At 52.9% G+C, this 26646-nt stretch overlaps 1 protein-coding gene across 1 annotated transcript in view; it reads left to right on the top strand.

Moving 5' to 3' along the window:
- ABHD12 (abhydrolase domain containing 12, lysophospholipase) overlaps window positions 1-24210 on the top strand; it is an 84939-nt gene extending 60729 nt beyond the window's left edge. The window contains exons 3-13 of the mRNA XM_046678433.1: window positions 6265-6370; window positions 8820-8939; window positions 11776-11806; window positions 13886-13931; window positions 16114-16243; window positions 17575-17612; window positions 18157-18236; window positions 19230-19312; window positions 21112-21190; window positions 22265-22392; window positions 23547-24210. Of these exons, the coding sequence (XP_046534389.1) occupies window positions 6265-6370; window positions 8820-8939; window positions 11776-11806; window positions 13886-13931; window positions 16114-16243; window positions 17575-17612; window positions 18157-18236; window positions 19230-19312; window positions 21112-21190; window positions 22265-22392; window positions 23547-23586 (881 nt within the window). The 3' untranslated portion in view covers window positions 23587-24210. The remainder of the gene's footprint in view (window positions 1-6264; window positions 6371-8819; window positions 8940-11775; window positions 11807-13885; window positions 13932-16113; window positions 16244-17574; window positions 17613-18156; window positions 18237-19229; window positions 19313-21111; window positions 21191-22264; window positions 22393-23546) is intronic.
- Window positions 24211-26646: the final 2436 nt, after the last annotated feature.

Below are 26646 nucleotides of genomic sequence, written 5' to 3'. Positions count from 1 at the left end.
GTTTGAGGCTAGAACATGGTGCTTGGCACACAGCAGGTGTTTCATAAGTGCTGGCCTTCAAATTGGGTGTGGACGGCATTCGAACCAGACGAGGCAGCTTTTGTGGACAGCGTTTAGACAGCTGAGGTGGCTGTGTGTGTGCTCTTGTGGATAGCGTTTGGATCAGACGAGGTGGCTATGTGTGTCTCTGGCAGTGCTGGTTGCAGAGAGTGGTTTGAACGTTGTGTGTTTGGGAGCTGGAGGCTTGGAAGCTGGGCTGATGCTGTGGAGGCCGCAGGGGAGCTGGTAGAGAGGAGTGAGGAGGAAGAGCCTGAAGACCTGGGAGAGGACAGTGGACAGGAGGTTGACATGGCCCATGTGTGGCTGTGGGCTGGAGCAAGCAAGGCGAGGGATAGGTGGTGCTGGGGGCGGACGTGTCACAGGGCTCCAGACCCTTCATCTGTAGTGACCCAAGTGCTCCAGGCTCTGCAGCGCCTGGGCATACGAGTTTGGGGTGTTACGTCTATAATAGACTTACTCACAGAAGCTTGGAAGTCGCTGGCTAAAAGGGGATTTCTTAAGAGGAACAGTAGGAGGACGAGTAGAAATAGTAAGGTCGATATTTAATACTTCATAAATCGAAAATGTTTTTCATGTGGTGTCTTAAAATAGCTGTAAAATTCGTGTAGTCTACTCAGAGGCATTTGATTTTTCTAACAGAAACGTAGCTGAACTTCTAGGAATTTATCATCTAAGTTTTTGCCACTTGTGAGAAGCATAAACTTAAAAGGAACTAACAGTGTTCTAAAATCAAGGGAGTTTTGTTTTTCTAACTTTAATATCCCTTAACTGTCCCTAGTTGGTCCAGCACAGAAGAGAGTTTGGGTTACACGTAAACACGGAGCTATGTGGCTGCAGGTTTCAGGACGGCCCGCCTGCCTCAGTGGAGCCTGCCCGGCTTTCCCGAAAGGGAAAGGCTGCGCAGGCCTCTGGGGACTTGGGCAGAGGCCTTTGTGGCAGCGAGTGCATGTGGGCGCTGATCTTGGGATAGAGTCCCAGCAAATATTTGAACTGAGGTGATTTTCTTCAGATCACTTATTTGGACTGCTTCAGACACAGCCTGCACACTTTGTTCTGTTGGTTTCCTGATGAAGTGGCAGGACATTCCCCAGGAGCAGAACTTTGGACTCTCCTGGCCCAGCCCCCCGTAGCCCAAAAGAGGAGGGGTAGGCTTGGGCAGTGGGTCTGCTCCGAGCCCCCCAGGGAGATGCCTGTCCCTGATTCCTTCCTCCCACGTGTCTGCTGCACAGGAATGGGGTTGCCTACAGGGGAGTTTTCAAAGGAGGTTTTTAGTTGACTGTCTGTGCCGCCTCCCCTGCAGAGAGGTGGGGGTCCCCAGCACTGCCCTGTGGTGACTTGACAGTTTCACCTCCCGCTGCTGGAGGGCCTGTGTGCTGGGGTGGCACCTCCATTCTTATCTTTTCAACATGTGTATCATCAGCCTGTGAATTTCCATCTGGACATTAAAGGAAGTGTAATAATCTTTTGGGCCTCAAAACATGATTAAAGAATATATTCTTAAGTTCACAGCAAATCTGTCTGAAACTAAATTTATAAATCAGATAAATAAGCTTTAGAAGAAGCATAGCACCTATGATCTAACACATTATTCTACTTTAAATATATTTTCATAGTAAAAAATACATGGTCATTCTAAAAACAAAGAAAAGATTAACTGAGAAGCCCTGACTGGCACTGAAGAAGAAAATGAAAATTGCTCTGAGAAAATTAACGTTGTCATTTATTTCCTGCTGGCCTCCTCTGAGTCTGTACATGTAAACGTAAATATATGTGCTTTTCAATACTCGCGTGCAACAGTCTGACTCCATCCTAGCGATGCTGGGTTAATACCCAGCATTTTATGGTCTTCAGTCTATATGGCTTCTCGGCAATTCTTTTGCCCTCAGATCTAGAACCATCTCCTAGTAGAAATGAATATTTTGGTTCAGAGGCCTGCACAGAACTGCTTCTCTCTGCACATTGCCTTGGGCCTTTTTTGGAAATAGGTTACATATATGAATTATGTATTTGTTTTTAAAGCAAAAGGCCAGCTAACGCGCGTCAGCCTTCTCCAGGACAACAATGCATAAGCCTCCTCTTTTTCCTTCCCCTTAGCAGTCCCTGTGAAGCCCTGAGAGCTTTCTTCTTATCTCTTTTCTTCTTTGGGAAGCCCCTCCAGCCCCTGGCACTGAGTTGGAATTTGATAAAGCCCAGAGAGCCCTCCCAGCCCCCGTTGTTGGCACCCCGCCTCTTGCACGGTGTCAGGCCTGCTCCTCATTCAGTGACTGGGATGAGGTGTAACCCCAAACTTAAAGTCTCCAGGCATTCACAAATGTCCTTTACTGCTAAGTAGTTTCAGCCTCTCACCCTATCAGATGTTTTGCAGAACAGCTGAAAAAAGGAAGACAGAGGAGGTGGTTCTCCATTTATTCACATATTGATTCAGTGATTGTTCTCTGAGCACTGTTTGTGCAGGATCCTTTCTAAATCATGCCCGTTGATGTTTGTGGTTGCTGATAAAGGATGACATTGCCAGAGAGTAGATAATGCAAAACAGGAAGGAGGAGAAGCCAGAGGCCTGGGTCCCAGTGGCTGTATGGGCCTTGCTGGCCTGTGGGCACAGGACCCTTTGCATTGGGTTCTCGGGCTGTATAACCTCTGTGAGGCGTAATGTGTAATAGATAGCGATGAGGAGCTGGGTCACTGATCTGGGCTCCCCACTCCTGACCCTGCCACCTGCCCAGTGGGCTGCCAGCAGGCCGTGTGCTTGGTCCCTGTTCCAACCCTGTAGATAAAGCAGAGGCCCAGAGGGTAGGCTCGAGCCAGCATTCCAGAGTCATGGGGCCAAGGGATGTGATCACACAGGAGGTCAGAGGGCCTGGTTCCCCACCTATTACCAGCCAGAAGGAATAAGATATGTTCTGGCCCAGGCAGATCCCACAGCCCTCCTCAGGCCAGCCTGGGTCTCCTGCATCCCTTAACCCAGTTGCTTTGCTTTGTGGCATTTCTGCTAACTTACAACCAGTTGGTGGTTCCTCTGGCCCCCACAGTCTGGGGCAGTCTGACCACCAGGGCTGACCAAGGGCCTTCTACTAGCCGAAGGGACTGCTGTGGGAGGGGAGGCACCTGGGGGGCATCAGCTGTTCTTGGCACATTCATTGCCTCCTTTTTCATGGTTGTTTCTAAAACATAAATAAAAGTAAACTGGAAGACAAGCTTTGTGGAGTAAGGCTATCCTAGAGTAGAATCTGGCTTCTCATCTCCTAGATTTCTTGGGCTTGGAAGCTTTTGACAGTAGCTGCTAATCCTTGTAAAGCACTTCTCACGGGTAGGGAGTCCTCAGAGCTCTGGGGTAGTGTGTAAGTAGCTTGGCTGCCTTCTCTCCAGACACAGACCAGCGAGACCTGAAAGTAGAGCCAGCAGAAGCCAAGTGCCCTCAGGGCTTGATGACACCCACTTTCTGCTTGGCATGGGGACTGGGGGTGGGTAATTCCAGCCTCAGGAGCAGAATCGATTAAGTGGCTATGAGTGGGGAGTTGATAGTGGGCACTGGGTTTGGATACTCAGAGTTTGCTTGAGGAAGTCATTTCCCCTCACAGTTGTCAGATGATGAACTGGCACATCAAGCTGCAGCCTTCAGCTTCCACAGAGGGGAACGAAGTCACAGAATGGAGATGGCAGGAGCGGGCACCTGCTTCTGAAACAGCGTGAGAAAGGGAGGCCTCTCCAGGCCTAGGCCTTCTCTCTGGTCAGGATCCTTCTCTGAGTCCTGTTGCCACAGTAGAATCAGAACCCATGAGCGTGGCTGCATCTTCCCCAGGGGGCAGCCGTAATAAATACCACAACTTGGGTGGCTTAAAACAACAGAAATTTATTCTCTTACACTTGTCGAGGCTGGAAGTCTAAAATGAAGGTGTCGGCAGGGCCGCGGTCCCTCTGAGACTCTCGTAGATCCCCCTGCTCTCTTCCCAGCCTCTGGTGGTGGCCAGCAATCTCTGCTGTTCCTTGGCTTGTAGCTGCACCGCCCCAGTCTCTGCCTCCGTTGTCACATGGGTGCTTTCTTCCTGTGTCTTTACATTGTCTTCTGTCCTGGTCTCTCTGTCCCAATTTCCCTTTTGATAAGGACACCAGTTACATTGGATCAGGGTCCACTTAATGATCTCACTGAAGCTTGATTACCCTCTAAGGACCCTGTTTCCAAATAAGCTTACCTTCTGATGTGCTGGGGTTAAGACTTCAATGTGTCTTTTTGGGAGGACACCAGTCAACCCATAACAAGGGCCTTTAGGGCCAGTTGGAATCAGAGCCAGTGTACTTTGCTCACTTCTTATCCAATGAGTCAGTAGCGTGGCTGTGGACTCAGGTTGCCTGGGCACCAACCCCCAGCTCGATCACATATGAGCTGGTGGCTTCACAAGAGCTGTGAAAGGGCACTCGCACCAGCCTGTTTCTGGGTGGTGTGCCTATTACAAGAGGCACTGAGGGGAGGCACGCACGACACTGCACCAGAGCAGTAGGAGCACCAGGAGATGCAGCAGGCGAGGATTCTGCCACTGAACCCCCGGTGCAACACCGGGAAATATGCCGCCTCCTTTGGTGCCATTTTTCTTTTGAGACAAAATAATAATAAAGTCTAAAAAATTTAACCTACTTCTTGGGGAAGAGAGGGAGTAAGAAGCTGGAGGTATAGATAGCAGCCCTGGAGGGAGAATTTGTCTCCCTGCATGGTCTGAAATGCTCAGGGAGTTTCTGGGGAAGGAGCATGTGTGTATCCCCATGTCCTCATGAGTCAGATATTTCATTTCTTTAGCAAATGCATACTGAGCTGCAGTGCCATTCGAAGAATGAGAGCTAGATGTGCAGGTATGTGGGGATAGACCATTCAGGTGGAGGGGACAGCAAGTACAAAGGCCCTGGGGTGGGAGATTGATGGGTGTAACTCAGGATGGGGCAGTAGTGGGAGATGAACACATTTGGCTTTTGTGCCACGTGGATATGTGAGGTTATTTAATGAAACTACTCTCTTCACCAAAGAAAACTGTCAAGAGATGTGTGACTTCCTTGTAGAAGGTGGGATCGGCTAGAAGTCAAGACCACACTGCTCTTTGTCTCTACCCCTTTTGGGAGTTGCTGTTTTATAAAGTGAGTAAATCCACCTCACAGTTTTGAATTTTTTTTTTTAAGTTTTTCAGTTTTCAACTAAATATATCTTGAAAAATTGTTTTTACCACAAGCAATAAAAGTACAATGATACATAAGGGAAAAATTAAGCATCCCCATACGCACACACATGCTTTGAACCCTTGTTAGTAGCCTAGTATGTCTTTCTATATTTCTTTCCAAGCCACACATGGGTGTTATTGATGTTGACGTTGTTTGCTCGTTTTTGCAATAACAATATGGGGTTGTGCAGCACAAATGGTGATCTTCCCGCTCCTTCCCTGTTCTTCTCACCTACCTCTAATTCACAGATATTCCCTCAGGTCAGTGGTCTCCATCATCTCTGTCCAATGGCCCCAGCAGTTTCCATAGTGTGGGTGCATCACAGAATCCTGCCCTGTGCAGATTACTTGTTAAGGTTAGGACTCCTGCTGCCCTGTTCCACTCGACGGTGTCAGCTCTGGACGGGTCCTCTGGGTCCATCTGCTTCCCTGCACCCACACCGTGTCTTCCACTGTCCTTTCTGCATGAAGGGACAGCCCCACAAACTTCGGAATCCCATTTAACTGCCTCACACCCACATTCATTGAGTCCTGGGGCCGCAGCTCCAGAACACACTGTTCGTCTGTCACCTTTCCCACTGTCTCTGGGACTGTTGCTGGATGCCACCCGGCTCCAGCCTTCAGTTGTAGCTCACTTGAACTGCTTCCGCAGGCCTTGTCAGCCTTGTCTCTAGGCTCTCTTGTGGCCAGGTGCTCCCTCAGGCCTCTCAAGGATCTTTCCTTCCTTCGTTTGCATATTACATCTTGAACGACCTTCAGTGGGTCTGTCTCTACTCAGACCTGTCCCTTGCTGGAGGATCTGTAGATGCTCTTGCAGTCTTCCAGCTCAGGCTCACCCACACCCCTGCCTGAGGCTGGAAGGCCTGGCACACCTGGTAGTATTGCATTGGAAAAGAGTGGCGCTTTTTAAGAGCTTCGCCTCTGCTGTGTGCATGTGCACGTGTGTGCGTGTGTGTCTGTCCACCCCCCCTAATCCTGGTTTCCATCTCTTTTTCCCCCACAGTGAGGGTTCCCTATTTCATTGACTTGAAAAAACCGCAGGATCAAGGTTTGAATCACACCTGTAATTACTACCTCCAGCCAGAGGAAGACGTGACCATTGGAGTCTGGTGAGTGTCCGGCCACGTGGCTGCAGGGCCGAAGCGCCTGCCCTCTAGGCTCTCTGGGAGGCAGGGGGGCCCTATGTAGTGTGGCCAGTGTTGTTCTTGATGGCAGCCTCTGAAACTGTTGCCTGTTCGCTCTGTTTCCAAAGCAGAGATCTCAGGTAAATCCAACCCTAATGGAGCGCTGACAGATGGCAGCACACTCCCGTCTGGGGTTTTCCAACAGCACAGGCTTGGTGAACCAGATTGTTTTCTGTGGAGAGCCTTATCTCCAGGGGGCAGGGGGGAGCTGGAAACAGAGAGGCTGAGCACAGACTCGCCAGTGCAGGGTTGAGACATGCCTTTTCTTTCCAGAGAAGGGAATGTGTGGATGTTGGGAACAGCGTGGTTTCTCTTCACCTGCAGCACTTTGGGCCGTTGATAATGGTGATGTTCACTGTCTTCTTAGTATGTACCTTTTTAGCCATAAATTTAAATTAGACCTAAGCTCCATGACTTCTCTCTGTCTCCTTGGAATATATTTTAAGGTTTTTCCTTTGGACAAGCGGGTGTTTCCAGACAACTACAGTTGACCGCCCTTCCTGTGGCGTTTCTCCTTCATCTCAGATGAGCTGAGTCCCCCTGCCCTTTATCTAGCTGGGCCTCCTTCGTGCCATGAAGCCTCCCCGCTGTCTCAGATACCACTGTGTCTGAGTGGCTTCTCTGTGGACTCTGAGGAAGCTCAGGTGCTCCTGAGAGTGGCCTGGGCATACCTGCAGGGAGAAGGGCAACTTTGGCTTTTAGGGGCTGATGCTGGCCCAGAGCCTTTCATCAGTTCTGGTTTGATTTAATCCAGCCTTCGCTGAGAAGTGTGTGTGCGTGGAGCACTTGGCTTTTCCGTCTTCAGTCAGAAGGTTGATGCGGTTGCTCAGACCTGTTTGGTGGGAATTGGTTGGTCTTCCTGCTAATCAATAGAGGTCTGTGCTTTGAAGACATGGGCCTTAGCCAGGACTCCTTCCTCGGGTAGTGTGGTCATATTGTGGGGAGGATGTTTGTGGTGCTAATCCTTAGGCTGAAAGCTCTCACTGCAGTCCCCCAAGAAAGTGGTACTTAGTGATGACAGTGGCGAGTCTGAAGGTAGTGACAGCCACACTGTGTGCTGGTGGGTGCCTGCTGCCTGCCCAAATCTGTGCTCCGTGCTGTGGTGAGAGTGGTGTGGGCCCTGGGCAACAGCAGGCACCGTCCACCAACTGTCTTCACCCAGCGCCCTGTTGGATCCTCCCCCCAGCAAAGGTGCAGGGGAGAACTGAGGGGTGTGCTGAGCTATCACCTCCTTCTCAGCTGCCTGTCGGTGGGCATAAGGTCTCCCCTTGGCAGGACTAGGGTCCCTCCCCTCTGTCCAGGAGCTCCCTGGGCCTTTGTCAGGAGACCCAAGTTTGGGGTAGGCTGGCTACTGGAAGCCCATCAGCTCCCAGCATCTTTAAAATGTGCCTTTCCATCCCATAGATTTATAATTATAGGAGAATCATAATTACAATGTCAGAACCACCTAAAATGTGATCTGCTGGAACAGATCAAACACAAATGTTAGGAAGAGATGCTGAAACTTAAGAGCTAGAAAATAAGAAATTGGCCAGTTAATATTTTCAAGCATTCTTGCTAGTGAATTTGAATATGTTTTACAGAAAAACCTTATTAATTCAGACCCCTCCCAGTGATTAACAGGTTGATGTGGCCTGAGTTAAGATTAACTGGAACATCTCTCTGAAGGAGGGTTTGGTCAAATAGACCAAGTTTCTCTGTGCCTTGCTGGGGGTGGGAGGAGCCATGTGGTTGAGCTCATCCACACAGCGTGTCCGCTGTGACATCTCCTCCTTCAGAGGTGGGTCTCCTCCAGGATAGTGTGTGAGCAGCCTCTGGAATGTTCCATACCTTAGAAACAGTGCTGTAAGAATGGCCAGGCTTCCAGTTCAGCTCCTAAAGCTCAATGTTGCTGAATTAGCACATATGACAGCATGATGCTTTCTTAAGTGTATTATGAGTTAAATTGTGTACAGCTTAAAGATATGGATATGTATGAGGGGAGATGATGTTACTCAGCTAGTATTTATTAAGTCCTCATTCTGTGCTAGGCCCAGGTGAATGCCTGGTGACCGATCCAGATGAGATCTTACCTCACAGAGCTTCCCGTTCATGTGGGAGAAAGAGCTGTCCCCCTACCCCAGGTAACTGCTGCCAGTGTGAGCCTCTGTGGCCCAGCAGAGGCCCATTTGCAAGTCAGGAAATCTACTTAAACTGCCAGAAGCCATCTCTACAGCTTGGAGTTTGGTAGTTATTTGTTCAGATTATGGGGACAGTTTGCCTCCCCAGCCCCCCCATCCTCCTGCTCTCTGCTTCGTTGTGACCTGAGCTCCACAGTTGTTCCGTCCACAGTTACCGTCACCTAATCGTGCCGCCCCTCTGCTTCTGTCTCTAGGCACACTGTCCCCACCGTCTGGTGGAAGAATGCCCAAGGGAAGGACCAGATGTGGTACGAGGATGCCTTGGCTTCCAGCCACCCCATCATCCTGTACCTGCACGGGAACGCGGGCACCAGGTGAGGAAGAGGAGCCCATGTGGTGCGGGCTCGTTTGTGGGCAGGAGTCCTCGCCCTCTCGGCTTTACTGACCCACTGCAGTGAGGCAGCGGCACGCAGTGGGACTGTGGGGTTTCCTGAGAACAGAGGAAGAGGCAGAGTTCCTTGGGGTTTGGGGAAACTGACAGGAAGCAGTGTTCCCACAGGCTCAGAGCAAAGCAGGACTGTGTGCAAGTGGACCCAGGCCCTGTGTGCTTGGGAACCGGCATTAAGCAGATGTGGGAAGCTGTGTCCAGAGACCCTTCATCTGCAGCTGCACCAGGGGTGGGATGGAGGAGGCTGTGTCTCTGTCAGTGACCCGGATCCTTGCCCCTGTAATTTAGAGGGGAAAGTGTCTGAGGGCCCCTGACTTAGGGAACAAGGTTTCTCAGTGAGTAGGGAAGTGGTGCACCCTCAGGGAGGGGTTGTAGCGAGACTTGAGGGCCACAGTGTGCCCTGGGCAAAGCTGTCCCCTGTTCACTAGCAGCGTCTGTCACCCCAGTCTGAGGATCACAGGCAGCTTTCTGCTGGCAGGCGTGCCCTGCTGGAGGAGGAGCCACACATCCTGGGAAGGGGCAGCGAGTGCTGAGCAGGGGCAGGGTTGACATCAAAGGAGGGTTGGCTAAGGCAGAGGAAGGCCATCGAAGAGACCCCAGCTGAGCACACACAGACAAGCTCGTCCTTGCAGCCACTCATGGTGCTGTCAGGTCAGGGTGACTTGTGTGAGTTCTCTGCTTCCAGCCGTCAGCCAGCAGTGAATGCTACTGCATCCTCCTGGGCCGTCAGTGAAGTTCATACTGTCTGTTGCAGACAAAGTCCTTGCCCAGGTTTATTCCAGATGCTTTTCAAGGGTGAGTTTAATGGCACATCCTTCAGACTAGCTGGGATTGGAGTGTCCATCCTTGGTTTCAAGATGGCTCCTCCCACCCCACGGGGTCAGCCTTGTTCAGAAGAGTCTGTGGGAGAGCTGGCACAGGTGAGGTGGGGAGCGGTATTTTCTCAACAAAGCATCACTTGAAAGCCCCGGGACGTCACTGTTGCTGCAGCTTCCCTAGGATACATAAGAGAGCTGGCAAGGAGTCGACAGGAGGCAGGGCCACTGCAGGGCCAGAGTGAGGGTCAGCATGGTGCCTTGGCCATGGTGGCACTCTAGGGAGTGGTCATTTAATAGGCAGAACCAGCAGGGAGAAAAATGCACAAGCCTTTCTCAGGGGGAAGGCAGGCCACAGTGGGCGTCTGGGCACAGGGCAGTGCAGGAGGTGTTGTAGGAAGTCCAGGAAGCCTGGCCCCTGGGGATGGTTTCTGAGCCAAGCGAACAGAGCGCTTAGCTGCTGAATCATGAATGCATTTGGCAATTTGCTTTCTTTGTCTGAGACAAGCCACAGTGGATTTCTCTTCTGCTTTTCAAAGAGCAGGTGGCTACAGACAGCTCTTGTAGTGTCTTTCTATACATGAGAAGCCTCGTAGTTTATTGTGAATTAAGGTTCAGTTAAGCAATGCCAGTCACCTTGGAAAAAGGGAGACCAAATCTGCCTGTAACTTCAGGTTTGAAGGAATGTTGTGACTAAAGGGTTTGCTGCTCCCTCCCACTCCCCACAAAGACTTCCTCGTGCAGCTCTCTGACAGGCTCCCTGGGAGCTGGAACCGCATATTGTGTTACATTCTAAATCCCTCTTCCCTTTGCTCACGGTGGAGAATTTGGAAAATTTAGAAGAGAGCCAGTAGGAACTCTTCCAAAGATAACTGAAAACACTTTGCAGTATTTCCTTCTGGTCTTGAAACTCATTGCTTTCTATTTTTGTTTCTGCATTATATTTGTTTTCCTCCTTCTTCTTGTTCTTATCTCTGTCAAGGACACTCCCTCCCCCAACACACACACCTGAAATGCCCAAAATGCTCATTATGAAAAAATAAAGGAGCTGAGAAGTCTGGAGAGGATGAGCCTGCCCACAACACACTTTCCTCTCCCCACGCAGCCCTGTCCCCAGTGACCACCAGCCAACAACTGGACAGAGAGCCGGAGAGGGTAGGCAGTCCTCAGACAAAGAGGCACAGCCCTGTGAAAGCCTGGTCAGCCTCTGTGATCAGCAGTGCCCACTGAAACACTGGTCTGTGGGTGAGGGGCTAGGAGACAGCCCTCCTCGCATGATCAGCAGGATTACGAGTGCACACACCTCTGACCCAGCAGTACCCCACACACGGGGCACACGCTTGTGAAAGGACATGGCACAGGCTGGCCACAGCCACAGACCTTCAGTTACACCAGGTGGGAAAGAGCCAGAATGGCCACAAGATGAGGAAGGGAACCAGCACTAAGAAGAGTATAGTGAGAGCTGCTTGTGATTTGTGAGTGAAAAGCAAGAGGCAGAGGGCGTGTGGGCTCATTCCTGTGGGTGGTTGTGTGAGTGGAGAAGCACCGTCCCTTCCGTCTACACAGGTGACCCCTGGACTCTGGGACACTGAGGGAGAAGGCTGGATGCTGGGTTGGGGCGGGGGGGCTTGCTCTGTATCTTTTTCTATCTTCTGGATTTTGTATTGTACATATACATTACCTAGTCAAGAATGAAAGGAGAGAAATAATGAAGAAATATCCACAAAGTGCTCAGACTGTCCCTTGTTTGGCATGGTACTACCAGAGGCAGGCTTGGAGCCACTAGGGTACCCTGAGGAGGAGGTCACCTGTCACCATCAACCCTCCCTGTATGGATTTAGGGACCAAGACACTAAGGGCCCGGATGCTCCAGTGTTGTCCCTGAGGCCTCCTCTTTGAGAAGATGCACTAACACCCATTCTTATTTCCTTCTCCATGATGCTCCAGAGGAGGCGACCACCGAGTAGAGCTCTACAAGGTAGGTAATGATGGCCCATGGCATGTAAGGGGCAGAGCAGTGTCCCACAGTGCGAGGACAGACAGAGTGGTGCCCACACGCTGGACAGATGGACAGACAGAGTGGCGTCCACATGGTGTGAGGACAGACGGAGTGGTGCCCACACGGTGGACAGAGGGACAGACAGAGTGGTCTCCACATGGTGTGAGGACAGACAGAGCAGTGCCCACACGCTGGACAGATGGACAGACAGAGTGGTGTCCACATGGTGTGAGGACAGACGGAGTGGTGCCCACACGCTGGACAGATGGACAGAGTGGTCTCCACATGGTAGGAGGACAGACGGAGTGGTGCCCACACGGTGGACACATGGACAGAGCAGTGTCCACACGATGTGTGACAGACAGAGCAGTGCCCGTGTGTTGTGTCCTGGCTGTTCTTTCCAGGAGGCATGGGCAGAAGGGAGTCCTTCTAATAATTTTCAGAGTTGATCACCTTTGGTCTTTTCAGCGCCACCTTTTGTGGAAGTCTCTACCATGGTGTGCTCCCATAATGCTGCCTCCAGGGATAGTTTTCAAAACCAGGGTGATTGGACTTTGTGGATCCTAGGCCAGATGTTGGACGTTGCATAAAAGGCGTTTGGAGTTGTCTGTAGTGTTATGTTGTATGTGAAAGGAACGGAGACGACTGCAGGCCCAGGGAGCAGCTGGGCACAAGCTCAGGACTCTGCCAGCACAGAAGCGCTTGTGTCCACGTGGGTGTGGTCGCATTGGAATCAGAAACAGGGGACTTAGTGGAAGCTCCAGAAGGCCTCCCCAGTTAGAGGGGGCTGAGTGGGTGTACAGATCTTCACTTTTGCTTGGTCGTCATCATCAGGTATTTGGGTCTTGGAGCCTGAAATGTGCAGTTGCTGCCAGTGTCCTGGGGCCACCACACCTGTCCCCCTCATCGTGCTCTCAGACGGATGTCTGCATTTGCTAACAGCAGAAAGGGACATAAGCAAATGTGTGGGAACATCTGACCAGGTGGCCTGCTCTGGGCTGTTGGAAAGTTTGTTCCCTTGAGTGGATTGGATGAAGTCAGTGAAGGGGAGTGCTTGGAAAGCTGTTGGTCCCCTTTTGAAGTTTCTGCTCCTAGAAATGGCTCTCACCTAGAGCAGGTATGGCTCTGGAGAGTGCAGGCTCTGCAGGAGGTTGGGAGCTGGAGGGAAGGGCTGTAGGTTGCCCTGGGGAAGCCTAAGGAGAAAGGAGCACACCTCTGGGGCGATGACTTCAGGTCACGTTGGAGGCTGGCAGCTTCCACATGGCTCTGGGCACAGCCCAGCAAGAGTTTGGGTGGGGCTGTGAGTAGTGATCTAATGAGAGAGATCACCTAGTCTAGAGGGATTTTTTTTTTAAGCAGAAAAATAACAGAAGAAATTCAGTGAAAGCTTAAAATCTGAGAAATGCTGGGGCCAGCCTCATGGCATAGTGGTTAAGTTCGACATACTCCACTTTGGCAGCCCAGGTTCATGGGTTCAGATCTCTGGCACAGACCTACACCACTCGTCAGCCATGCTGTGGTGGTGACCCGCATACAAAATAGAGGAAGATTGGCACAGGTGTTAACTCAGGGTGAATCTTCCTCAGCAAAAAAAAGAGGAGTATTGACAACAGATATTAGCTCAGGGGCAATCTTCTTCAGCAAAAAAAGAAAATCTGAGAAATGCTGGGTTGCAGTAAGAGTTCCCAGATGTGGTCTCTACACTGTGGAGTCCCTCCTCTTGGGTCAGTGGGTGGTCAAGTCCCTGGCTGTCTGTCCCAGAGGGAGTCGCCTGTGAGCCCCACACTGGTGCAGAGGTGCTGCTCTGGGGCTGCAGGAGGCTATATGGTGCCCTGAGCATTCTGAGCCTCAGGAGAGGCTTCCTTCCCACATTCCTGAGGTGGAGGGTGTCAGTGTGTCCTGTAGCAGCAGTTGACATCTAGGTTCTGTAAGATCCAGTTGGGAATGGGGCGTGCAGGGCACAAAGACAGAAATTGGGTTGAGTTTAGTAAGAGGCAAGTTGCCCTTGATCCGAGATGCATGGATTTGTCACCCAGTTGTTTATTTTCCACTTTACAGGTGCTGAGTTCCCTTGGTTACCACGTGGTCACCTTTGACTACAGAGGTGAGCGTTCTTTTGAAAGTGCAGCCCCGGGCCCTTGCTTCCTCGACAGTCTCTCATGTGCAGGCTTCACTCTGAGAGGCTCAGGCGTGGCACCTGCGAGTGTGTTAAGGTGGTGGAGGGGGGCGGGGTCTTCCAATGCATGTCCTGCGAGCGGACACCAGGGGCGGTGTAGGAGAGGCCCCAGCACCTGGAACCCCAGCACACACCGTCAGCAACATTTTAAATGTAGAGAGTATTTTTTTTTTATTGCACTCAGACTTTATCTGTAGCTGGATGTCAGACATGTTCTGTGCTCAGGAGAGCTTGTCTTGTTGAAGTTATGAAAGTGGGAAAAAGAACTATTAAGAGAGAAGGTAGATTCTTCTTTTTGCCCTTCAGTATTTCTTCTTTCTTGAATAAATCAGAGGGCTTGCCACTGAAGAGTTGAAGAACCCATACTCTGATGTAAGCTGAGAACATGCTCCCTTGATGAGCCAGGACAATGCTTTGTGTTAACACTGAGCAGCTCTCTGAGAAGTGTGTGCCACTGTATGGTTCTCAGTTGAACATCGAAGGGCTTACAGCCCCTTGGTGGGCTTCCCTGACCTTCTGGGGGAGGGCAGTGGTGTCAGTGTCCTCAGACTGGGGCTCTGGGTGTCGTGTTAGTTTCCTCTTGCTGCTGCTGTAACAAATTACCACAAACTTAATGTCTTAAAACAACACAAATTTATTATCTTCCTGTTCTGGAGGTCAGAAGTCCAAAATTTTTAGCCACTGGGCTAAAATCAAGGTGTTGGCAGGCCTGGTTCCTTGAGGAAGTTCTGGGGGGGCGTTCCAGTTCCTTGCCTCTTGCGGCGTCTCGAGGCTGCCCTCATTTCTTGGTTGTGGGCCCTTGAGTCTGCATCACTCTGAGCCTCACTTTTGTCTTTCTTTTTCACTTGTAAAGACTGTGATTACTCTGGGCTTAAGCTGATAAACCAGGATAATTTCCCATCTCAAGTTCAGCTGATTAGCAGCCTCAATTCTCCCTTGCCAGGTAGCTTCACATATTCACAGATTCCAGAGATGAGGACGTGGGCCTCTTTGGGGGCCATTCTGCCTACCACCGGGATGGGTCTTTCAGGGAAGAATGTTCCATCAGGATGAAAGTTCTGGACTGGCAGAAACTCTGAAATGAAGATCTGGAGTTGGTTCACCTGCTCATCCTCTTCTCCCTGCTGAGAAGGGTTTTCTGTTCCTGCTGCGCACTGGAGGCCTCAGGATACTGAGCAGGGCACCTTCGTCCTTGCTTACCTCCCTGTGCTGCTACCAAGAAATGAAATCTCGCTACAACTAGAAGGACCCACAACTAAAATATACAACTATATCATGGGGGGATTTGGGGAGAAAACGCAGAAAGAAAAAAAAAAGAGAGAAACGAAATCCCATACAGCACTTCCTCTTTTCAGTGCTCATCAGGTCTCTGCATTTCCAAGCCACACTAGAGACAAAAGCCCCGCCTCTGACTGTCTCTGCTCTCTGTGTCTCTGTCTCTCCCTGTCCTCGTGTTCCTGTCTCCCACCCATGCCCTGAGCCTCTTAGTCTGGCCTTGTCTCTCCTGTGGCTCCTTCCCTGATCTGGTGTCTGGGACACCCTGGGGGGGTGCCGGCTGTTCTGCTGGCTCAGTGGATTTTGCTTATGCAGCAGAACCTGCTCTTTCTGAACCTTGTGATGCTTTCAGATCATCTGATGATGACTCACTGCTGAGCTGCTGGAAATGACAATAGCACTTGACCTTTCCTGGAGACTGTGGGGGCAGGCTCCTGGGGGGTGCTCCTGTCCTTCTGAAGGGGCCCCTGGGCAGGCTGAGCTCTCACTGGCCCCTCATCCTGGGCTGGCCACCAGTGAGCTCAAAGTGTTGGGGAGGTTGATACCCCGTCAGTACTAGCAGGAGTCTGTGTGTCTGACTGCCCCGTCTACACAGCTGCTCACTAGGACTCAGATGGCCATTTGGTTCAGGGCTTGTGACTAAGTGAGGAGGTGGGAGAAGTAGGAGCGGGTTGTCGGGCATCACGCATAGAGCTGTGCATGGTCATGGTGGAGCCTTCCACTGCCCCACACCAGCCTGGGCCTGCCTGTTGAGAAAGAGGAGGGGTGGGCCTGCTCCCTAAGAGGTTTCGTGAACTGGGTTTGACTTCCTCCTCTTGCTGCTGCTCTCTCCCAGGTTGGGGCGACTCAGTGGGAACGCCATCGGAGCGGGGCATGACGTATGATGCACTCCATGTTTTTGACTGGATCAAAGCAAGAAGTGGAGACAATCCAGTGTATATTTGGGGTCATTCCCTAGGCACTGGGTAAGAGTTCCCAGGATGATGTGGCCTTTGGGGAAGCAGGTCTTCATGGGGTGACTTTCCAGCCCAGGCTCCCCAAGGGTGCCCTGGTGGCCTCTGAATCCCATGGCACCATTAGTCCCAATAAGCCTTTTCCCCTGACCCCGTGGCAAGGGGGTAAGGGATGAAGTGCCATGAGAGACCACAAAGGGTTTGAGCAACGTTAACTCCTCAACCCAAGAAGTGGCTCGAGACACATGTGGGTAGTCCTGGGAGCAGCTGTCTCCATCCACAGGGAGGGCAGACTGGCCTCAGCCCCAGACTGTGCCTCAGGGAGATGTCCAGAGGAGGATGCACGGGGCTTACATCCCAGATGCACTCAGCCTTAGCGGCACCTGGTTGTGGACCATGTGTGGCCTGTGGCCTGAGTGCCGGGCTTTGGTTACATGCAAACAAGGGACCTCTGTGAACCCTTGGGCCCTTGGCCCTTACTTGGCTCACTGGAGAACTTGGGGGAGGAGCAGCGGGGATTCGCTTCCTACATCTGCCAAGACAGGAAGCACTCAAATGTTCTGCTTGGGGCTGCTTGCATCCCTTCTACCGATGGGTGGTCCAGAATGTTCCTACAAGGAGCCACTACTGTCAATGGTGAGAGCCCCTAGACCTTTGGCAGCCATCCCTATTTCTTCTGCCTTTCCTTTGGGTGTGATTGCCTCGGCCCCTCTCTCATCTTGCTGCTCACCTTGGACAGCATGCTGAGTTTGGGCCAGGGCCAGCAGGCTGGGGAGTGTCTGGGACAAGGCCTCCCAGCCTGCCCTCATGCTCATGGGGAGAGTGAGCCATGTGCCTGCAGGGAGGCGCCCAGTGTGAAGGGGAGCAGGTCATCCTGCTGTGGCTGTCTGCACGGGATGCCCGTATGGTCCTGGGATGGTAGGAGGCTCCTGGCCTGGCGGACTCCAAATGCTTCCGCCTCCAGGAACTGTGCAGGCAGACTGCAGCCTCCTCTTGGCTGATGGGGCGGTCCCCCATCTGTCTCAGCAGCACCCACACTGACTGGGTGTGAGCTGAGAGCTGCACTGGGTGGCTGTTCCCAGTGAGGCAGCAGGGCACGCCTCAGTCACGCAGAGGGTGGCTGTCACCGCTGTCCTTGTTGGAGGCGTTGCCTGATGACTGGGGCAGCCTGGCCCACCCATGGCCCTGAGGCATCTTTGTCCTCCCAGCCTCGCTCCCTACAACCCTACCAATCTCTTCGCAGATCCCACGCCTTCTCTGGTCACTTTCCAGTATTTAGAGCAGTGTTATCTAAAATAATTTTTGACATGATTCAACTGAACAGGTGTTTTCTTTCTTCTCAGAGTGGCTACAAATCTGGTGCGGCGCCTCTGTGAGCGAGGTAGGGGCTTGTGCGGGTCATGGATCCTGGGGTGCGGGCACGGGCTCCTCCTGGTCTCAGGGCGCCCACGGGGCCAGCAAGCTTGCTGCCTCCCAGACACTGCTGCAAGTTCCTGGGAAGTGGGTGCTGACGGACGGGCCATGTGGTGACAGTGCTCCATGGATGCGCAGAGCCCATGAGCTGGGCATTGAGGCCGGGGCCTAGGCAGACCCTCAACTGGCCAAGCCTGCCTTCCCCACAGATGCTCAGGCAGCTGGCAGAGCACCACCAGGGGCCGGGTTCCCGATAGCAGCTTCAGCAGATGGTTCTCGGGAGTGACCCAAGGCCGCCTGAGGGTCTCCTGTGTGTGCGTTTCCCATCCGCCAGCCTATGGGAGGGCCCGAGGGGCGGGCCGGCCAGGCGGGCACCCCAGGATCCACTGTCCTGTCTGGGGGCCACCCCCTCCAACGGACCTTCCATGGGGCCATGGAGTGTAGGTTTCATCGGGGCTTCTCGCCCACCTCACAGTCCCTGTCTGTGTTCCTGTCTGTCTCTGTCTGTCTAGAGACACCTCCGGACGCCCTCATATTGGAGTCTCCCTTCACCAACATCCGCGAAGAAGCAAAGAGCCATCCGTTCTCAGCGGCAAGTATAGGTTTTATTAAAAACTGACTTATTTTCATTATTAAAATTATTATGAAAATAACTATAAATAAGTATAAAATAAATATAGTAATCATCATCAAAGTTATTTAAATATTCTAGTGAATACAGATTTTATTAAAAATCAATCCTTGTTTAGTTCTGAGCACTGGCCTGACTACAGAGCTGCCCAGGAAGTAGATAACTTTGCAGCCAGGTTCACTGCTGGGTTGTCCAAGGGCGGCAGGACCCACAGGAGGCCTTGTGGCATGGCATGGTTTGCCCACCCAGCATTGCCACCACATGGGGCTCAGCGCAGGCCAGGGCTGCTCTCCTAGCTGCTCCCAGGAGCGGAGCTGATGGGCACCCTGCACACAGACAGCACTCAGCAGCCAGGGTTCCCTGGTCGCGTCCCCAGGTGACACCTAGGTAGACCCAGATGGGGATTCTAGGGTAAGTTGGGCCCTCACAGGCCAGGATTTTGAGGCGTTGGATCCTCCTTTTACAAGCATGGCCCAGAGGGGGATCCTCTGTGTCCTGTTACTGTCCCCCTGCTTCCTAGCTGGCCATGTGTTCTGGGGGAGCTGTGTGGGCCCACTGCCTGACCTTGCTGCTCTCTTGCAGACCAGAAGAGTTCTCTGTCTAGTCTTACTTCTTTGACGTAGCTTTTTCCCCAAGTTTCGTGGACCCCCATTTTTTCGGAGGTGGCAGCTCTGATGTCTATGGGAAGTCTGGGCTGCTGCTCTGAGGTGTGCGAGCCCTGTTTGCAGGCAACCTCCACCGCATCTGGTTTAGGGGGCCTCTTGAGCAGGGAGTCTGTGTCGGGGGCAGGAGGGCAAGGGCACCCCATCACAGCTCTGGTGGGGCCTCAGGTCAGTCTCCTTGGAAGCAGGGTGACCCCTGGGCCCTGAGCACCCTGTCTGAACCCTCGACCTTGGCTTTCCGCGTGGGTATTTTAATTGACGCTTCTGCACGTTGTTTCTGTGTTGCCTTCAGATATATCGATACTTCCCTGGGTTTGACTGGTTCTTCCTTGATCCCATTACAAGCAGTGGAATTAAATTTGCAAATGATGAAAAGTGAGTACTGTGGTAGAGAACCTAATTTTTCAATTTAGAAAAACCCTGAGAACCCCCACGGTAAGCCTCTGCAGTGACATTAACCAAGTAGGATGGAATTCTGACCAGCAGCGTTCTTCCCTAACCAGCAGGTCTTTATAAAGGGACGTCTGGGGCAGAGCTGCAGCTGAGAGCAGGGGAGTGTAAAAAGACTGTAGGATTAAAGCAAGATGAAAACAACATGTATTTTTTTGTCCATCCAGTTGTTTTATTTGAAAATGATCTGTCAGAACCCAATCTCCTGAACAGGTGTTAAAGCAGTAATAGTAACCGTTACTCAGTAAGTGACTGTCTCGGCGTGTGATTTATGTTTGGTTAGGGAAAGGCGTTACAAAGTTGATTATTAAAAATACTTGTTAGGTAAACCAAAAAAAATTCTTAACTCTTTCTTTGAACAATGTTCAGATTCTGTTGACATTGTCCTTGTAAGATTTTTATTTCACAGGTTTTAATTTCTTCAAAAAAAAGGAAGGAAAAAAATCCTTATCTAAATTGAATTAACTGAATGTTAACATTTAAAAATCTACACTTTGAAACAGAATGTGAAAAAATAGGGTATTTTTCTCCTCGATTATGTGTTTTGGTTCTAAAATTAAAAATAGAACAAACTAAAATTTGAACAATAAAAACCCTGCTTACTTGTAAATATCATTGTTTTAGAACTTAAAGAATTGTCTGAATGAACTAGATTCCTTCTACACACAACAACAGTGAGTGCAGGGCCCCGGCCCCCAGCTGAGCCGGTGGGTGGGAGCACGCAGGGGCCAGCAGTGCCTCCCCCGCGGCCCAGCCCTCACCCACTGGCAGTAGGAGCCCAGCAGCTCTATGGCCGATACTTGCTAAGGGACCGCATGTGTGCTAGGCCTCTTCCAGAGTAGGTGACAATAAGGACAAACCTCGTACCGTGGAAATTCTGAAAAGATGGTCAGTTCGACTGTCAAAGTGGGGCTCGCACACCAGAAACGCTCCACCCTGGTGCACCACACAAGGCAAGGTGTATGTGCTTGTGCACCACTAGCAGAAACGCAGACCAAGATGGGCTGGGTGTCCTGGGGCAGTGAGTCCCCAGCCCAGGTCCTGTCTGGGGCTAGACTTGCCCCAGTGCTGCCTCACGGAGTCCCCATATTAGCATGGAAGCATCAAGACCGCCAGGCGCTGCATCCACCTGGGCACCTGAGTCCTCAAGGGAGAGGCGGCCAGGAGATGCCCAGGCCTGTCCAGTCCTGCAGCCTGTTCCTCTGTTATGTGGTTTGCTGAAGGATTTGGATCAAGTAAACCTATTAAAAATGTTAATTTACTCGGAAACATTCTAGAGTGACCTTAAATGTTATTTACACCAAAGATAAATTAGAGGGTATTGATTATTTTACCAATAGATTCCTAGTAACATCCATTTGCAATAGGTTTTTTTGGCCCACCTAAATTACTCAGTTTGTAAATAGTGTTTTGTAATGTTAAAGGAACATGTCTACGGGCAAAAATAATAATTTTCAATTTTCAGAAAATATGCAGGGGCCAGACTTGGTGAATGAGTTGATCTCTGGGTTTGACTGACATCTGTCACCTAGAATAGATTTTGATAGAAACATCTGAGAAATCAGCTTTTAGTTCTCTAGTAAGAGCTCAGCTGAATTAGAGCGGTTAACAAGCCCCACAGGGAAATGCTCCCTAAAGCAGGCCCCTGCTGCAGGCGGGGCCAGGGGGCTGGAGACCCCAGCCCCTGCCCGGGGTCTCAGTCTAGCCCCTTCTCCTCCCCACAGTGTGAAGCACATCTCCTGCTCCCTGCTCATCCTGCACGCTGAGGACGACCCGGTCGTGCCCTTCCAGCTTGGCAGAAAGGTAGGTGTACTGGTGCAGGCAGGCGTTCAGCACTCACCTTTGGGCACAGGCAGATGTGGAGGAGGGTCCTGCTGCTGGCAGGGGCCCCTTTTAGGAAGAGAAGGGCAGGAGCAGTCAGCAGCAGGGTCAGGGCAGGGTCCAGACGGCTGATGCCACCCACAAAAGGACACGTGAAAAATAAGGGAATGGTTCCCGGGCCCCCATACAAGGGTCCTGGCCTAACAGAAACTCAACCACAGGGGTCTCAGCTGGGAGGGCTCGCCATTGTTGGCTGGAGGGAAAGAACCCCTGATGATGAGGATCCCTCAGCCCCAACACAGGGGTCCCTGCCTGTAGAATTGATAGAGAACCTCTCATCTATTCTCTGGCCTCTGGGATTGGGCTAATGTTAGGGGACTCCATGTTGTTGTGGGGCCTCTGCCTATGCCGTCGGGAAGCAGGATTAGATTTTGGGCTACAGTAAGGTAGGAGAGAGCACCGCCTGGTTGTGGCAATGGCAAGGGGCCAGGTCAGCTTGAGGAAGCGACACCTGGGCCGCTTATGCCTCAGAATAGGCCCAAGGCACAGGTGGCCTCCATCAGGGCCAGGTCCCTTCCCTCCAGTGGGTCTGGGCTCACAGCCTCACCCTCCTAGGGGTGGAACAAGGGAGCTGAGGCAGGAGAGATCATGAGCCAGCTTGGTGACTGGCCTTGGCACACAGCAAGCTTGAGGCACATGGCCCATCCCAGCCCCCAGGACTGAGCCATCAAGGCTGCTCTGGGTACTTAGGCCACCACACCTTTGCACAGCAGGAGACTCTCTCTGTGGTGCTGGCACATCCACCTCACCACCCCTGAGGAAGTTTGGGGACAGGCATGAGGACAGAGAGGGTCTTGAATGGCATGAGGGCTGAGAGGTAGAGTCTGCCAGCTGCCCCCTCCCTGGCTCTGCCTCGGTAGGCCTGCAGGGCAGCAGTGGTGTGCACCTGGGGCTTGGGCTGTGCTTCAGAGGCAGCAGCCACTGGCAGGTCTCTGCTGAAGGGGCAGCCCTAGGCCGCCACCTCTGCGGCACCGACCTGTCTCTCCCACTTCCCAGCTCTACAACATTGCTGCACCATCTCGAAGCTTCCGAGACTTCAAAGTTCAGTTCATCCCCTTTCACTCAGACCTCGGCTACAGGCACAAGTACATCTACAAGAGCCCCGAGCTTCCACGGATACTGAGGTGAGGTGCTCTCCTCTTGCCGGGTATGTGGCCCTGGGCAGCGATGGCTCAGGCCAGGTGTGCAGCAGGTGGAGTGGCCAGAGCTGCCCCAGTGGGGCCAAGAGTCACAGTGATTTGAGAGCCTACCATTTCCACCGAGAGAGGTTGAGAGTGTTTAGTGCCTCTCCCCCCTGGGCCGTTCCCAGGATCAGACAGACGGTGATCTGGCGGTCCTGGCTGTGCAGGCCCATAGGCACCCCATGCAGTGGCGCCCAGCCTACAGACAGCCCTGGACAGGAGCTCCCACACACCCCCCCAGCTGCTGGGGTCAGGCCTCGGTCCCTTCCCACATACTCCTCAGGTCGCTGCCCATGTGCACACAGCACATGGGGACTCTGGTCTGGACCAGCTCCTCCAAAACTTGTTTGTCCCCAGCTGCTGCTTGAAGTGAAACTGTGCTGCTGGCTACGCTGTGCTGGCCAGAATCCTGGGCCAGGACATGAGCTGCAGCCTAGAGGGTCACGGGCCCATCTCAGAGCCTGAGTATGAGGTGGTGGCCAAGGGCAGAGTTTGGACTGGAGCAGGCCTAGTCCCCCCACCTCCAGTCCAAGGGTGCAGGTCTCCTGGCGTGTGGCCTTCTGCAAGGTGCCAAGCTGTGGGGCCGGGGAGAGCTCGCCTTTCTGGGGCTGCTGAGGGGGTGCTCAGGTCAGCCTCCGCGAGGCGTGTGCTGCGTGAGTCTCCTGCATGCCTCAGCCCTCCTCTGGCTGCCCCTCAGAGCCCCAGAGGTAAAGCTGAGCTGCTTATAGCGGTTTGCCATTTCTTGCGTCACAGACTGGGTAGCTGAGAGGAGACAGTGAGCTGAAAGAGTACGGGTTTGCTCAGGGGGTGTAATTTTTCCCCATTATAGAAGGAATATATTACAGAAAATTTAGACCAGAGTACACGTCCAGAATAAAGAAGAGCAGCCCATAACCTGATCTCTTCCTACACGCCGGCATTTGACGGGCGATGCTGCTGGTGCCCTGCTTGTTCAGCTCACAGAGGGCTTTCTGAGCGGGGTGTGGTCCTGCAGGCTCCCTCGAGGCCTCCTCAGAGGGCAGTGTGAAGACCACAGGAGGGAGGATCTCTGGTTTGGGCCCAAGGGATTGGCTGACAGGTGGCCTCCTCTGCTCTAGGGAGTTCCTTGGGAGGTCGGAACGTGAGCGTCAGCACTGAGCCCTGCTGCCTGAAGGAGCATGAAGACCTCTGCCCTCCTCCCCTTCCTCCAGCCAGCCCGGCACCCTGGAGCCTGGGGGTGCCTGCAGCCACGATGCGCCTGGAGAGAGGCCTCAGATGCCAGCTGGGGCAGAACGAGGAGGCCCTGGCGGACCTGAGGCTCCCTGCCCTGGTGGCCGGGAACATGGATCTTTGTGGAAAATGCAGGTGGCAGACAGGTGGCCCTCTCTCCCTCTTGCTGCCACTCAACCTAAGCTGGCGTTGGGAAGACAGTGACAGCAAGCCGGCCACCGGCTGGTGGATCCCACACTCCCTGAGCTGGGCATGAGGTCCCGGGACCACACTGAGCTTTCCGGCACCGCCTGCGGGAACCTGGGGAGACTTGGGTTCTTTCTGTCCCTTCCTGGCACATGCAGAATGGACTTCAATGGTTGGACCATCCCCTCCTGCCCTCTACGCACCCTGCTTGCCTTCCTTGGTGTCCCTGCCTCCCTGGGTGGGCCCCCCGCACTCGCAGCGGGGAGGTGCCTGTGATCTGCACTTCCCCGCTCTCTGCCCGCCTGTCAGCCTCACCTGGCCTTAGACTGAGCATTTATTTAAGAATAAAAGCGTGGTGGGTGGTCTGTCTGTTGTTTCCTCAGCAAGGCCTCCAGCCATCAGGCCCTGCCCACAGCCTCAGGCCACGTGGGAGGATGGGCGGCTCTGTAAGCCCAGGGCCCTAGGTCTTTCCTCCGTCTGTTCTTCCAGATGTCCAGGCCTCCACAGGGAGGGGCATTGTCGGGGCAGGGGTGGGGGCGGGGCATTCACAGTGGGGACAGCTTCTCCAGATGGGGTAGATGGCAATTTCCTAAAATACAGGCCTACATAGGCAGCCCTTTCAATCTCATGCTTAGCAAGCTCATTGGACATTGCTCTATCGATGGATGGACAGTGGAGTTTCACCCAAGAACCCAGGACAAGCCCCTGCCCTCTCATGAAAGGACTTGCACCGCTGGAGTGTGGGGTCTCTGAGCACCATGAGCACCACCTGGTTCACTCACTGGCTCTTGGTTATTTGGCTTTTTGTCAAACCAGCCACCCCTCTGCAGCTCGGCCCCTCCCACCTGGCATGGGCCAAAGATTCTGCTTCTCACTGCCCCTGGCACTGGCTAAGGAGCCAGCGTGCCTGCCTTAATGACAGCGGGGGTTTCGAGCTGCCACCGTGGCTGTCCTGCCCCTGCTGTGCAGGTACACGGGTGTGCCTCAGGTCCTGGGACGTCAGCCCACTTGGGACATGGCCTCTCCAGATGACTGGCTTTCCTCCCCTAGGTCCTAAGGCTCTGGAACTTTCTAGTCTCAACAGCTCAGAAACTCCCCAGGGGTAGGCAGGGCTCATTTGGCCGCCTGCCTGTTCTCCAAGGCCGTATGGCCAGTGTTAGCAGCTTAGGCTGGCTGGGGGCCCAGAAGCCAGCGCAGGCTGCACCTGTTCCTTTCTGAGACCCCCCCAGAGCTGCCTGCATCCATTCCGACATCTGGGAAATGCATGCCTTTCTTAAAATGGACTGAAAGGTGAACAGACTCCTCCTGAGGTCAGTTTATGTCAGAACATTTATCTTCCTTCTAGACCAGGGTGTGCCCCTCTCCCCCAATATCTAACTTTGGTATGACCACCGCCCTGTCCCCAGACTGTGCATCTCCATCAGAGCTGGGGCCCAGCAGCCTTCCTGTGCTGCTCTGTGTTGGAGGCCCTGAGAGTCACTAAAACAGTGTGTGCCACCTGGCCTGGGCAGCCCTCCATGAGGCACGGCCTGCTCTTCCTGCTTCGTCACCAAGGCTTCTGGAGGCCCCGCGGCTCCATCACAGCCAAGGAAGTGGACGGGACGTGCTCGCTCAGTCTCAGACCCAGCCCGCTCTGCCTGGGCTCAGGTCTTCATCTCGTTTCGTGAACTTTATGTGACCTGCCTCAGATCTTTTTTGGGGGGGAGGTGGTAGGATAGAGAGTAAACACACAAACTCTTGGTGTTACAGGTATCTGACCAGATGAGGAAGCACAAGAGGGGAGCCCCGAGCTGGCAGCTGCTGAGCCATTGTCTGTCAGTGAAGCAGGTCCAAATGCCCTGACCTGGTGGCTGAGACTGCCACCTTGGTCTAAGCAGCTAAGGTGAAAAGGGGGGGGGGGGGGGGGGGGGGGGGGGGTTAGGCCCAACCGGTTGGGGGCTTACAAAATCAATTTGTAGTCAGGACCAGTCCTTAAAAAAAAAAAAAGGAAGAGGGAGATGTGCACAGCTGTAAACTCTCCAGCTACACGTGTCCTGGGAGCCACAGGATGCACTCTTAGCCCCCCCAGACCCAAGACTGGAGTGTGTATTCCCGGGGCACCTCAGCTGCCCCCCATCAAGCAGAGCCTTGCAATGCCACCACCCTCAGCAGGGGTCCACAGTGGTAAGTGCCTGCAGTTCTCAGGTTCTTTGGGTAACACTGAGTCCCAAGTTCATGTCCCTCCTGGGGTTTTTTTGTTTTTTTTTTTGGTGAAGAAGATTGTTGCTGAGCTAACACCTGTGCTGATCTTCCTCTATTTTGTATGTGGGATGCCACCACAGCATGGCTGACGAGTGGTGTAGGTCCACTCCCGGGATCTGAACCTGTGAACCCTGGGCCACTGAAGCAGTGCACGTGAACTCAACCACTATGCCACTGGGCCAGCTCCTCCCTCCTGGTTTATGATTCAACCTGCAGCTGTGCAGTCTAGGGGGGGAATGTCTTGGTCCCCAGAGCATTCCACCTTCCAGAGCCAGGAGTGGGTGGCCCAAAACAGGTACAGAACGGGACCAATACGATGCACACCAAAAATGCCAATGCCCAGATGACGGTCTCCCAAGTGGCTGGCGTAGCGGATCCTGTCAAGAGCTGGCAGTTCAGGCATACATGGCTCTAAGTCCCCCACGGCTGGGATGAAAGACCTTTCTGTCCTCCATCCCAGAACGATGGGCTGTAACACAGCACGGCCCCTGGTTAAGAGGGAAGGTCCAAGGCCCTGCCCTGCTCTCGGCGCAGAGTGACACACACAGGCCAGTCAACCAG

This window comes from Equus quagga, chromosome 12, assembly GCF_021613505.1.
Source record: "Equus quagga isolate Etosha38 chromosome 12, UCLA_HA_Equagga_1.0, whole genome shotgun sequence".
Taxonomy (NCBI): Eukaryota; Metazoa; Chordata; class Mammalia; order Perissodactyla; family Equidae; genus Equus; species Equus quagga.
The sequence above is the reverse complement of the archived record's forward strand: the minus strand, read 5'-3'. Positions and strand labels throughout refer to the sequence as shown.